The following is a 13,653-nucleotide window of genomic DNA, read 5'->3' as shown; positions in this document are numbered from 1 at the left end:
AGTTGAAGAGAGCAGGTCTTTGTTTGCCAGGCTTTGTTTGCTGCTCCTTCAGCTATCAGCAGGTGACTCAGAGGGGAGTTGGAGGTGTGGCTTGCTCGTTAGCAGGAGAGTGAGAAGGCTTTAAAAAACATCTCTAGGGAGCGCAAGCGACCTGGAGAGGGCAAACAGGGGTGTGGCATGTCAGTGAGGGCATGGCACGGCAGTTTGCACAGGAAGGGCATAAGCCTAGGTATTTTTGAGGCTTGCTTGTTTGTTTGTTTGTTTCTCTTTTCTACCTTTCCCCACAGCTCAAGGCAGTCATGCCTCCCAAAAAAATGAAAGCTGTTGCTCCTGTTACCAGTAGAGGGGTGTCAATACAGACAGAACCCTCTAAAAAGGATGCAGCCACTCAGGCCTCTGGCTGCATAGAATGTTTGAACCTGGACCTACTACCAGAGGACAGTGTGAGAAGCACCTGCATACTATGTGAGCAGGTGAACGATTTGCTGTATCTGGTGGAAGAGGTGGATAGGCTCAGAAACATAAGGGAGAGTGAAAGGGAAATTGACTGGTGGAGTCACACCCTTTCCACTCCTAAGGAAGCCCAGCAGGAGGTGGTGAAGCCCAGCCCCTCCTGCCATCAGGCAGACAGAACGGACCATATGGATGGGGATGAATGGAAACAGGTGCCTGGTCGTAGAGGCAAAAACATCCCCTCTCGACCCCTTTCACCTGCCAGGGTGCCCTTAAAAAACAGGTATATGGCCCTGGACTCGGACAGTCTGTTGGAGGACAGTCAGGAGGAGGATCTGTCTACAAGGTCTTCTGGTTACCCCCAGTCTACCAGACAGGTTACAACTACAGGTAAGAGGAAAAAGAGAAGGGTTGTTGGAATCGATGACTCCCTTCTGAGGGGAACTGAGGACCCTCTATGTCGGCCAGACCCATCCCACAGGGAAGTTTGCTGTCTTCCTGGGGCCAGGGGGGAGAGATATTACCAAAAGACTTCCTAAGCTTATCCAACCCTCAGACTATTACCCGCTGTTGGTTGTCCAGGTTGGAAGTGATGACATTAATAAAAGGAGTACCAGGGTAATTAAAAAAGATTTTAAGGCACTGACTCGATCACTTCATGGGACAGGAGCACAGGTAGTAATTGCCTCAGTTCCTGTGCTAGCCGGCATGAACGAGGAGAGGTTTAGGAAAGCCCAGCTTACCAATAGGTGGCTTAGAGGATGGTGCTATTGTCAAAATTTTGAGGTTTTTGATCATGGGGCAAACTCCGTGTTGCCCAGTCTCATCAAAGCAGATGGGCTTCATTTATCTAGGAAGGGCCAAAGAACTGTAGCCCGTAAGTTGGCAGGGTTGGTTAGGAGGGCTTTAAACAAGGTTTGAAGGGGGAAGGGACGGCAACTGGGCTCTCCAGAGATAAGCCTAAAGGCGTAGAGCCTGAGTTGATAATGAAATCAATGGCCCAGCTGAAGGGCATGTACACCAATGCACGCAGTATGGGAAACAAGAGGAGCTGGAAGCCATAGTGCAGCAGGAAAACTATGACATAGTTGCTGTCACAGAAACGAGGTGGGATGACTCAGATGACTGGAGTGCTGCTATGGGGGGCTACAAGCTCTTCAGAAAGGACAGGCAGGGAAGGAGAGGTGGAGGGGTGGCTTTATATGTTAGAGAGTCTCTTGACTCTGTTGAAGTTGAGGTCAGCAGTGACAAGGTTGAGTGCCTGTGGGCCAGAATCAGGGGCAAGGCCAACAAGGCTGACATCCTTGTGGGTGTCTGTTACAGACCACCCAACCAGGATGATTAAGGAGATGAATTGTTCTACAAGCAGCTGGTGGATGTCTCAAAATCTCCAGCCCTTGTTCTTGTGGGTGACTTTAACCTGCCAGATATCTGCTGGAAGCTTCATACTGCAGAGAAGAGGCAGTCAAGGAGGTTCCTGGTGTGTATAGAGGACAATTTCCTTCATCAACTGGTAAATGAGCCTACCAGGGGTAAGGCCCTGCTAGACGTACTGTTTACAGAGAGGGGCTGGTAGATGATGTAGTGGTTGGAGGCCGCCTGGGGCATAGTGACCATGAAATAACAGAATTTTCAGTACTCAGGGATGTAAGGAGAGCCACCATTAAAACCTCTACACTGGACTTCCAGAGGGCAGATTTTGGCCTATTCAAAAAACTGATTCAGAGCATACCCTGGGAAAAAACCCTTAAAGGCAAGGGGGTCCAGGAGGATTGGACATGTTTTAAGAAGGAAATTTTGAGTGCACAGCAACGGGCTATACCAGTGTGCTGAAAGGCCAGCCGGAGGGGAAGACGGCCAGCTTGGTTAAATAGGGAGATTCTGAAAGAAATCAGGGATAAAAAGAAAGTTTACAGACTATGGAAAAAAGGGCTGGCTACTTATGAAGAATTTACAGATAGAGCTAGGTCATGCAGGAAAAAAATTAGGGAAAGAAAAGTGGAATTTGAAGTAAATTTGGCTATTTCAGTTAGGGATAACAAAAAGTCCTTTTATAAATACATTAATAACAAAAGGAGGGGCAAGGAAAACCTCCATTCTCTGTTGGACTTGGAGGGAAATATAGTTAAGGAAGATGAGGAGAAGGCTGAGGTACTTAACACCTACTTTGCCTCAGTTTTTACCAGTAGGACAGGTGGCCCTCAAGACAACTGGCCTCTGGAGCTGGTAGACAGGGAGAGGGAGCTGAATAGCCCTCCTGCTTTCCAGGAGGATATAGTTACTGACTTACTGAGCCAGCTGGATCCTAACAAGTCTATGGGACCAGATGGGATCCATCCCAGGGTGATGAAGGAGCTGGCAGAAGAGCTTGCCAAACTGCTCTCCATCATCTTCCAACAGTCCTGGCTCTCTGGGGAGGTCCCAGATGATTGGAGGTTGGCCAATGTCACCCCAATCCACAAAAAGGGCTGCAAGCAGGACCCTGGCAACTACAAGCCTGTCAGCCTGACCTCCGTGCCTGGCAGGGTTATGGAGCAGTTCATCCTGAGTGCAATCACACAGCACCTTCAGGGTGGACAAGGGATTAGACCCAGCCAGCATGGGTTTAGGAGGGGCAGGTCCTGTCTGACCAACCTGATCTCTTTTTATGATCAGGTGACTCACCTGAGGGATGAGGGGAAGACTGTGGATGTGGTCTATCTGGACTTCAGCAAGGTCTTTGACACTGTCTCCCATAATATACTCCTGGAAAAGCTGGTAGCCCATGGCTTGGACAAGTGTACCCTCTCCTGAATTAGGGGCTGGCTGGAGGGTCGGGCACAGAGAGTGCTGGTGAATGGAGCTGCATCCAGCTGGCAGCCAGTCACTAGTGCTGTTCCCCCAGGGTCTGTGTTGGGTCCAGTCCTGTTTAACATCTTTACTGATGATTTAGATGAGGGGATTGAGTCCATCATCAGCAAATTTGCTGATGATACCAAGCTGGGAGGGAGTGTCGAGCTGCTGGAAGGCAGGAGGGCTCTGCAGAGGGATCTGGATAGACTTGAGAGATGGGCTGATTCCAATGGGATGAAGTTCAATAAGGCCAAGTGCCGGGTCCTGCACTTTGGCCACAACAACCCCATGCAGCGCTACAGGCTGGGCACAGAGTGGCTGGAAAGCAGCCAGGCAGAAAGGGACCTTGGGGTACTAATTGACAGAAAGCTCAACATGAGCCAACAGTGTGCCCAGGTGGCCAAGAAGGCCAATGGGATTCTGTCCTGTATCAAAAATAGCGTGGCCAGCAGGACCAGGGAAGTGATCCTTCCCCTGTACTCTGCATTGGTGAGGCCACACCTTGAGTACTGTGTTCAGTTCTGGGCCCCTCAGTTCAGAAAGGATATTGAGGTGCTGGAGCGAGTCCACAGAAGAGCAACAAGGCTGGTGAAGGGACTGGAGCACAAGCCCTGTGGGGAGAAGCTGAGGGAGCTGGGGTTGTTTAGCCTGGAGAAGAGGAGGCTCAGAGGTGACCTCATCACTGTCTATAACTACCTGAAGGGAAGTTATAGCCAGGTGGGGGCTGGTCTCTTCTCCCAGGCACTCAGCAATAGGACAAGGGGGCATGGGCTCAAGCTCTGCCAGGGGAAATTTAAGTTGGATATCAGAAAAAAATTCTTTACAGAGAGAGTAATCAGGCATTGGAATGGACTGCCCAGAGAGGTGGTGGATTCACCATCCCTAGAGATTTTTAAACACATATTGGACGTGGCGCTGGCTGCCATGATCTAGTAAATGGACTAGAGTTGGACCAAGGGTTGGACTCGATGATCTCGGAGGTCTCTTCCAACCCAATCAATTCTATGATTCTATGATTCTAAGAAGGTCCTCCTTGAAACTCCTTTTCTCCAGGCTGAGCCCCCTGCACAACTCCCTCAGTTGCTCCTCAAGGGCTTCCTTTATTTAGGAAGCATTTTTACTTCATCCAAAATGAAAGGTTCACAGCAAGGGAAGTAAATCAAACATACAGTGACCTGACACCAACTGTCCTGCTGGACATTCTCTAGTTCATGGCCACATCTCCCTCCTCCCTGGGGACAGGTCACAGCTCCGGTGTCCAGTCATGCCACTTAGACACTGATTAAATCCTGTTTTCACTGTCCTGCTTTCCATTGGTTTGCTTTTATCTTATAGAAGAGCCCTATAATGTCAGTCTCTCCCACCAGTAAGGGAGAGTTCAAACTCTGTAGCCTCTGAAGAGGGAATGCTGAACAGATCACAGAGTATTTCTTTAATATTACCTTCAGAAATGAGAAAAATAATCACATGCAAGCCAACATATAGATTATAGGTGCTTCTTTTAAAACAAATAAGCTGCTATTCCCTCTTCCTCGCGTGCCTACAAGAGCCAGGTTTCTTTGTGAAGGAAAACATCCCAAATGTCTCAACACGTGGGATAAAAATTCCAAGCAGTGGTAGCGCTGGGAAGGTCAGGCTGCATTCCTTGCTCCTGCAACCACCCATGCTAGAAACTGGTTTCCCTAAACATTTTTTCTATTTGTGTCCTTGAGTGGTTCCAGTTCTCCGTGAACTTTACCAAGCTGAATTTCCACTGGGATGGTCCTGAGAGCAGCAGGAATCTGTAACTCCCCTGCAGCAAACTTCAATTACACCTCAGTGTTTAAGGCTTGTCTCAGACCTTGTCTCCTAAGCTAAAAAGCTGGATTTTCTTCCCTCCAGGGAAACATGCAGCTGGAAAGATAAGCCACATCAACTGTCTCATTGCTCACATGGGTTCAGCAAGCCAGAGGTTGTAAAGAACCGGATAACATTTATCTGTAAAGTTGCGCTGACCTAGCTCAAGGGAGGCAATTTTATCCATAGTATCTATTTTTATGCACTAACTTGAATATTTTACACTTGTGTCAAAAAGAGATGAGACTCCTAATTTCCAACTCTGTAGAAGAGATGGAAAGAAAAGTGTATGCACAGCTGTCTATCTGCATTCCACAGAATTCCAGAATGGGTCAGGTTGGAAGGGACCTCTGTGGCTCATCTGGTCCCACCGCTGCTCAAGGAGGGTCACCTCAGAGCACATGGCACAGGATTGTGTCCAGAGGGTTCTGGAATATCTTCAGTGAGGGAGACTCCACACCCTCTCTGGGCAATCTGTGTGTGGTCACCCACACAGGAAGGAAGTTCTTCCTCATGTTCATGTGGAACTTCCTGGGCATCAGAAACCCTCCAGGTGGAACCAGACTGGTCCTCACACTTGGATGCAGCTGGGGAGGATAGCGAGATGACCAGAGCACCACGTGTGTTTCCCTAGAACACCTCCCCATGCCAATTCTGGATGTTCAGGGCCAGGACAAGGCTGTTCAGCTGTGCCACAGCCCGGGAGAACAATAAAACGGATAAAAACATGGAAGAAAAGGCTTTTTACATGATTTTGCAGCAGATCCCCTGCTTGGTCTTCCTCTTGAGTGATCTGTGGGCCAACAGAAATGGTTTCTGAAGGGCTACTGGAACAGCTGGCACTAGGATACTCCTTCTAAGCCCAGGTGAGAGCACCAAAACAGGATGAGACATTGCACCCTGCTCTTTTATCCTGGCAGACAAGAATTTCATTCTATAGGGCTCAGCCTTGGAAAAAACAATTTCTGCACTATTTGAGAGGACAAAAGATTTTCTAACTATTTAATGCTGGTTTTCTTTATGAAAGCCATCAATCCTCTCTGACTCCATCCTTTCCAGGCTGAAGTGTGCCTTACACACCTGTCTCTGTGGAGCTGCACTCCTGTCCAGTACATTTTATATTCATGGGGAAAAGATCCAGAAACCTCCATCTGGTGAATTCAGCACTATGGGTTGGATAAAAGAAAAGTTGAACTTGACTCAGAACCCTTTGGTTGCCTATCTGTTGTTCAGAGGCTCCTGGGTTTTGCCAATACAATCCCATATGGTGAGTCAAAACTGTGCCATGAGCAGGAGTGAATCCTCCTCAACCCTAGCTTTCAAGGACGCTCCCAGCAGAATTTGTAGCTTCCTTCTTCCCCTTATTCCTGGCAGGGATAAAAAAAAGACTTGAGGTTTTCACTATTTTCCCTTTTAACTCCCAGTAACCAGTGTTTACACTTGCAGCTGAAGGTGAAATTTTAAAATGTTTTCAAAACACAAACCAAGAAGTTTTCTGACTACAGAGAGGTTTGGAAACAGTTTTCCAACAGGAGTAGTTTAATTAAATGATATGAAGATATGCCAATGGCAGAGACTACATTCCTCAACAGATTTTCATAGAATTACGGAATAGTTTGGGTTGGGAGGGACTTAAAAGCCATCCAGTTCCATCCCCTGCCATCGGCAGGGACACCTTCCACTAGACTATGTTGCTCTAAACCTGGCCTTGCCCATTTCCACGGACGGGGCAGCCACAGCTTCCCTGGGCAACCGGTGCCAGGGCTTCACTACTCTCACAGGGAAGAATTCCTTCCTAATATCCAACCTAACCCTTCCCTCTGCCAGCAGGAAGCCTGGCACTCCAGGCCCACGTCCAAAATCCCTCTTCAGCTCTCTTGGAGCCCCTTTAGGCTCTGGAAGGGGCTGTAAGGTCTCCCCAGAGCCCGTACTTTGATTTTTCAGTGGGAAGAAAATCTAAAAAAACATTCCTAGAAGCACAGTGACAAAAAATCCCTACTACAGGTATAACAACTATTCAGATGGAAGCACAACTAGCTAGAAAATTATTTTCCAGGAGTTAACAATCCACTGCCATGCCAGGACAGGCTCTCACACTAGCCACTGGGTCTGGTCCTAATCACTCTCTTCATTAACAGCTTGAACGGTAGATTAAAAAAAGAAGTGGTGTTGCCTTTAATCAAACTAATATGGAGGGCAAAACACTGCTTTTCCCAAGGCAGGGAAAAGCTTCATTGTGATTGCCACTTCCAAATTTCAAGGCCACTGTGGCCTTGAGAGAAAAAACAACTGGTGACAGGCTACAGAACAACAGAAACAACAGGAAATTAAGGAATCACTGGTAAAGACTGCAGAACTAGATTGGTCTGGGTCAGCAGGGAAAGGGAAACCCCAGCCCCCAAAAAAAGCAGGGGGAAGTCATGTTAAAAGTTTGGTAAAAACAGCCTTCTACAGGCATCACTTGTGCATCATTACCGGGCAGAAGAGAAACAAAAGAAATCCACTGACTTTCTAATAGAGATTTAGATTAGATATTAGGGAAAGTGTGCCAAGTGTTCACAGGCTGAAGCAAAGGTAGGATCCTGTCCTACTGTCTGTGTATGACTGAGTGACTTGGATGTCTGTGAGGAACAGTTTAGGTACACCCCAGTCCTACCTCAGCACAGAGAGCAGAATTCCACTGTCCCTTCCAAAACCACCTGGGGGGTCTACTACACCACCAGTCATTTACTGCAGCCTTTCAGAACTTAAACAAAACTTGTAAAAAAGAGGGAGAGTGACTTTTCACAGGGGCAGATGGAATATCCTGAGTTGGAAGGGACCCACTGCCAGAGGGAAGGGTTACATGGAATATTGGGAAGAAATTCTTCTTTGTGAGGGTGGTGAGGCCCTGGCTCTGGCTGCCCACAGAAGCTGTGGCTGCCCCATCCCTAGAAGTATCCAAGGCCAGGTTGGACAGGGCTTGAAGCAATGTGGTCTAGTGGAAGGTGTTCCTGCCTATGACAGGGGGTGAAACTGGATGAGCTTTGAGGGCCCTTCCAATCCCAACTATGTAGACTGATTTATGATGATTTAATCTCTAGCTCCTAGACCACTTTCATTTTAGGAGTCTAAAGCTCTTGACCATCTTATGAAGCCCTTTCCTTGGAAAACTGCATTTTTGTTTCCCAGTTCATGTGGGAACATTTGTTCTTCAGCAATTTTCCAAGCTCTCTGAAGTCATCTATAATCTGAGATGATAATGTTGTCAGGGTTGACAGGCATTTTAAAAATCTATCAGTGCAGGTGGGTATCTGATCCTGAAGTTTGGCTTTGTGTCTGCTGAGAAGACACAGCCACGATCTCTGCTTGTCCTTCTTCACAAGATCCTTTTCTTTTTTTCCTGATTTGTAAGATACTCCATCTTCCTTGGAAATGGCCTCAAGTTTTGCCAGAGGAGGTTTCAGTTGGATATTGGTGAAAATTTCTTCACTGAAAGGCTCATCAGGCATTGGAACAGGCTGTGGGCAGTGGTGGAGTCCCCATCCCTGGAGAGATTTAGAAGCTGTGTGGGCATGGCACTTGGGGACATGGTGGTCTTGGCAGTGCTAGGGGAACAGTTGCACTTGATGGACTTGAAGGGCAGAGTCAGATTGGCCCGGTCCATGTCCAGTTGGGTTTTGACTGTCTTCAAGGATGGAAACTCCACCTAGCAAACTTGTGCTGGTGCTTGGTCACCCTCACAGTAGAATTTTTTTTATTTATGGTCTTGTTGTGTTTCAGTTTGTGCCCATTGCCTTCCGTCCTGTCATTGGGGACCACGAGAACGAGCTGGGCTTTGCTGCTTTCACTGCCTCCTCTCAGGGACCTACATACATTGATATATAAATTATATATACATTGATAAGGCCACGGTGATCAGGCGAGGTCTGTGAGGCCTAGAAGAAAGCAAATGTCACTCCTACCTTCAAACAGGGCCAGGAGGAGAAATGACAGGGCCAGCCCCACCCTGATCCCTGGGAAGCAATTATTCCTGGAAACCACTTCCAGACAAAATATTCAGAATTTGGGTCTATGGAAAGGAAGGCAGGCTTAACCAATGTCTTCATGATGAGATGGCTGGCTCAGACAATGAGTGGAGAGCAAGAGATGTTGTTTATACTGATCCACTGTAGGGCCAAATGACTGGATTACCTGACATACAAGAGAAGGATGAGAGATCTGGGACTTCTTCACCCTGGAGAAGGGATCTCAGTAATGTGGTTAAACAGCGAGTGGTGAAGACAGAGCCAGGCTCTTCTCCATGGTAACAGAACAAGAGGAAACGGGAAAAAATTAAAATAAAAGAAGTTGCATTGACCATAGAAAAATCATTTTTATACTGTCAGGGTGGTCAAGCACTGGTACAGGTTGTCCAGGGAGGCCACAGTTTCTTGGAGATGGTTCTAACCCATGTGGACACAGTTCTGGTGACCCTTCTTTGAGGAGGGCTTGGCACCCCCTTCCAGGCTCAGCTATGCTGGGATCCTCCAATCAGCCTCACTAATGTCAGGATAAACCACTTCCACTGTTCTCTCCCTTCACGTAGGAGGTCCCTGTTTGCAATGGATCATCTGCCTTGGATTCCCACACCATAAGCACAACTTACAGCGCAAGAAAATTAAAACCAACACAATTACTCTGTGCCTTTTTGCAAAACAGAATCATGGAATGGTTTGGATTGGGAAGGACCATAAAGCTCATGGTGTTCCAACCCCCTGACATAGGCAGGGACACCTTCCACTAGACCACTTTGTTTCAAGCCCCGTCCAACGTGGCCTTGAACACTTCCAGGGATAGGGCAGCCACAGCTTCTCTGGGTAACTGGTGCAAGGGCCTCGCCATCCTCACCAATATTTCTTCCCAATATCCCATCTAACCCTGCCCTCTGGGAGTGGGAAGCCATTCCCCCTTGTCCTATACATATCTCACACAATTCAGGACAAGCAGAAAATTAAAACTAATTCCTCTTAAAAAAAAACTAAACCAAGACTGCACAAGCATTCCTGCACCACAGCTGGATACTCCCACCCAAGCCCACCTGGACCAAGCCAAGTCCATTTAAGCAGGATTGACAGCACTCCCTTGGAGCAGAGATTGACTCCGGGAGTTCCCAGAGGAACCACTCTCATCCCTTTGGCTCAGCTCCCTCTGGATAGCCCAGTTGCTCATTGATTCTGCAAATGTTTTCAGGCAAAGGTTCCAAAAATCTCTTTCAGTTTAGCAGGGTTATTTCAAACCACCAATTTAAGCTGTTTAAGCTCATCCTGCCAATTCTTCCTGCAGCCAGAGTATGCAGACAGAATCACCAACTGGGAGACCAGAACACACTCTGGGTCCACATTCGTAGCTTCAATCCTTGTCTGTTCCACAGGGCTTGCCCCTCGGCACTGCTCCTAGGTGGCCAGTCTCTGTACCATCTCCCCAACCAAAAGATCCTGAGAGCTGACAGGTGGGCATCTCCAGCAGCTCTTACTGGGCAAGTGCAGCACCGCCGGCTCAGACCAGGATTTATATGGAAGGAAACGCAGGAGCGGTTTTTCACAAGCTGAGGAAAGCAGCTGGCTTTGGAGGCAGAGAGGAAACGCGTGACAGGAAACCAGGAACTCAGAACTTCCCACAGCGCATCCTTCTAGGGTGAAGGGAGCCGATGGCCATTCGGAACGTGGAACTGTGATCCGGGCACAGCGAACTGGGGAAACATCCCCCCGGTCCGGGCATCCCTTCCAGGGGATGACGCCATCCATCCACTCCATCTCCTGACGCCACAGGAGAGGGGTGGGCTAAGCCCCGCCGCCCCCTCCCCACTCGGCCCCGAAGGACTCGGGGGGGCTGAGCCCCCCACAAACTCATCACACACCTTCCGCATGTGGCCACCCAGGGCAGGGGAGAGGGGGTGGGAAATGACGCCTGAATCCCCGCAAACTCATCGCCTCCCTAGCCCCGGCACTGGCCACGCCCCATGGGGTCGGGGCCCCGACGGGCATGGTGCCGTAGGCCTCTGGGGCGCTGATCCCTGGCAAAACTCATCGCACCTCCTGCTCTAACCCACAGGATTCGTGTCTAAGCCCCGGCAAACTCATCGCACCTCCTGTGTTTGGCGCTTCCCGCCCGTCTGAGTCCCGCAAACTCATCGCCCCTCCCGCGTTTGGACCCCGCCCACAGGAGGCTGAGCCCCCGCGAACTCATCGCGTCTCGCGCTCTAGCCGCGCCCCCGATGCCACGCCCCCAGCCCCCCGCCTCGCCCCCACCGCAGCAATGTTGGGCGGCGCAGGTTCCGCCGCCGCCGCCGCACCTTGGTCTGGCGGCCGCTGCTCCCCGCCTCCTCCTCCGGCCGCCGTGGTGGCTGCGGGTTCGGCTTGCTGCCGCCGGGCCCGTGTGGAGAGGCGGCTGCGGCACAGTGGGCAGCACTGACCCGGGCCCTGCAGGCAGCGCTGGGAGCACGCGAGGCAGAGCGAATGGTGGCAGGGCGGCGTCACCGCCTCCGCCAGCGCCTGCCGGCACACCGGGCACTCCGCCACCGCCAGCACCTTCGCGTCCTCCTCCTCTTCGGCCGCGGGCCGATCCCGCCGCCGCCGCCTCCGCAGCGCGGCCCGGTCGCCGGCGCCCGCCGCCGCCATCTTCCCGCACTTTGAAGGGACGCGGCGGCCACTCCCAACTCCGCATAATTCATGAGGGGACGCGCACAGCGGCACATATTAATAAGCACGGGGGGGTAGCACGTCCCGCCTCTGCGCAGACCACGCCTTTCTGGCGAATACTTATAAAGCGCCATATATAAGGAGGTCCGCCACGTTACTCTTTTGAGTTGTTGGTGTCCGGTTCCCGTTCAGTTGGAAGCTCTCTCAGGAATGCGTGCCCGGTGTGAGGGGCTTCTCGGCGGGATAGGAGTTCCCAGAGGGGAGAGGGGGGTCACGTTATGGGGCTTTGGCCCTTGGAGGATGCCGCTGTCCCCTCCACAACCCCACTGACTTTGTATAACAGAGCTGGCATAGAGGGCCTGTGGCTCTAGAGCAGGATAGGCAGGAGTGCGGAAGCCGCGGACAGCCAGGCAAGGATTTGAAAAGCAAGACAGCGAGGGGTGGGCATGTGAAAGGGGTCCTGGGATGACTCGATGTGAAGCCCAGCTCTGTCCCTGTGGGATTGTCAGCTGCCTTGGGAGCAGGTTGCCGAGATCTGTTTTGTGGTGTCTCCCTTTTTCTGCTTCTTCTGGGCAGGGTTTGCAGTGGGATGCTCTTCCTGGAGTGAAGGGGTGAGGAGAGGTGGTGTGGCATCCAAATACATATGCTTTTCCTGGGAGCAAGAGAAATACAAACCTCTCTGCTATATTAGGCAGGGGACTAGACAGACTGATAATTAAAGACACCTCATGCAATCACAGAATGGTTTGAGTTGGAAGGGACCTTCAAGGTAATCCATTTCCAGCCCCCTGCCATGGACAGGGACACCTTCCAGTAGGCCAGGTTGCTCCAAGCCCCATCCACCCTGGCCTTGAACACTTCCAGGGATGGGGCAGCCACAGCTTCTCTGGGCAACTACTGCCAGGGTCTCCCCACCCTCACAGGGAAGAATTCCTTCCTGATATCATATCTAACCCTATGCTCTGGCAGTGGGAAGCCATTCCTCTTGTCATGTCCCTCCATCCCACATCCAAAGTCCTGCTCCAGCTCTCTTGGAGCCCCTAAGGTCTCTGTGGAGCCTTCTCTCCTCCAGGCTGAACACCCCTAGCTCACCCAATCTATCTCCAGAGCAGAGTGGCTCCAGCCCTTGGAACATCTCTGTGTCCACTTCTGGACTCGCTCCTGCAGCTCCATGTCCTTCTTATGCTGGAAATGTTCCCTGAGCTGTGCTGACATTTGCAGTAGTCTCTTCTACTTGTCATAGAGATATATAATAGAAACAAATACTTACTCAGGCATGACAGCAGGTAGGGGCCAACATCCCTGGGGGACCAGATAAATCCAGGCTTAAATTTCAGCAAGAGAAAATTAGGTAAAAGAGTGAGGTCATAAAAGGTTGGGACTGAGGTAGATAATTTTGAATAAAGTTAAACCTGGGATGGAGGGGAGGTGGGGGAAAGATGTCTTCAAGGGTTTTTTTTACCTCTCATTATCCTACTCTGATTTGATTGATGCTAAATTCAGTAATATTCCCAGGTCGAGGCTGTGCTGCCCACAACAGTAACAAGTGAGTGATCTCTCTCTGTCCTTATCCCAACCCAGGAGTCTTTTGGTATATTTTCTCTCCCCTGTCCAGCCAAGGAGGTCAGTGATGGAGCAGCTTTGGTAGGTACCTGGAGTCCAACCAGAGTTAAATCACAACAGAAGGTGACTCAGAGCAAACCAGAGGAGGCAGAGCCTCTGCAGTGGTAGCTATAGAAATCTCTGTTGCTTTTCATCTCTTTACTAGGACACTGAACCAATCTGTGTTTTCATCATATTTTAACACCTCTTTGATGAAGCCTCCCAGCTACATTGGGTTAGCAGCAGAAAAAATGTTACTGCAGGGTCAGAG

At 50.0% G+C, this 13,653-nt stretch overlaps 1 protein-coding gene across 2 annotated transcripts in view; it reads right to left on the bottom strand.

The window, feature by feature from the left end:
* RNF169 (ring finger protein 169) overlaps window positions 1–11,785 on the bottom strand; it is a 28,036-nt gene extending 16,251 nt beyond the window's left edge. For both annotated transcript variants that reach the window (XM_071562242.1, XM_071562232.1), the window contains exon 1: window positions 11,435–11,785. In XM_071562242.1, coding sequence (XP_071418343.1) covers window positions 11,435–11,759 — 325 coding nt within the window. In that variant the 5' untranslated portion in view covers window positions 11,760–11,785. The remainder of the gene's footprint in view (window positions 1–11,434) is intronic.
* Between the last annotated feature and the right edge of the window lie 1,868 nt (window positions 11,786–13,653).

This window comes from Pithys albifrons, chromosome 1 (assembly GCF_047495875.1).
Source record: "Pithys albifrons albifrons isolate INPA30051 chromosome 1, PitAlb_v1, whole genome shotgun sequence".
Taxonomy (NCBI): Eukaryota; Metazoa; Chordata; class Aves; order Passeriformes; family Thamnophilidae; genus Pithys; species Pithys albifrons.
Note: the sequence above shows the minus strand (reverse complement) of the source record. Positions and strands in the feature narration are given on the sequence as shown.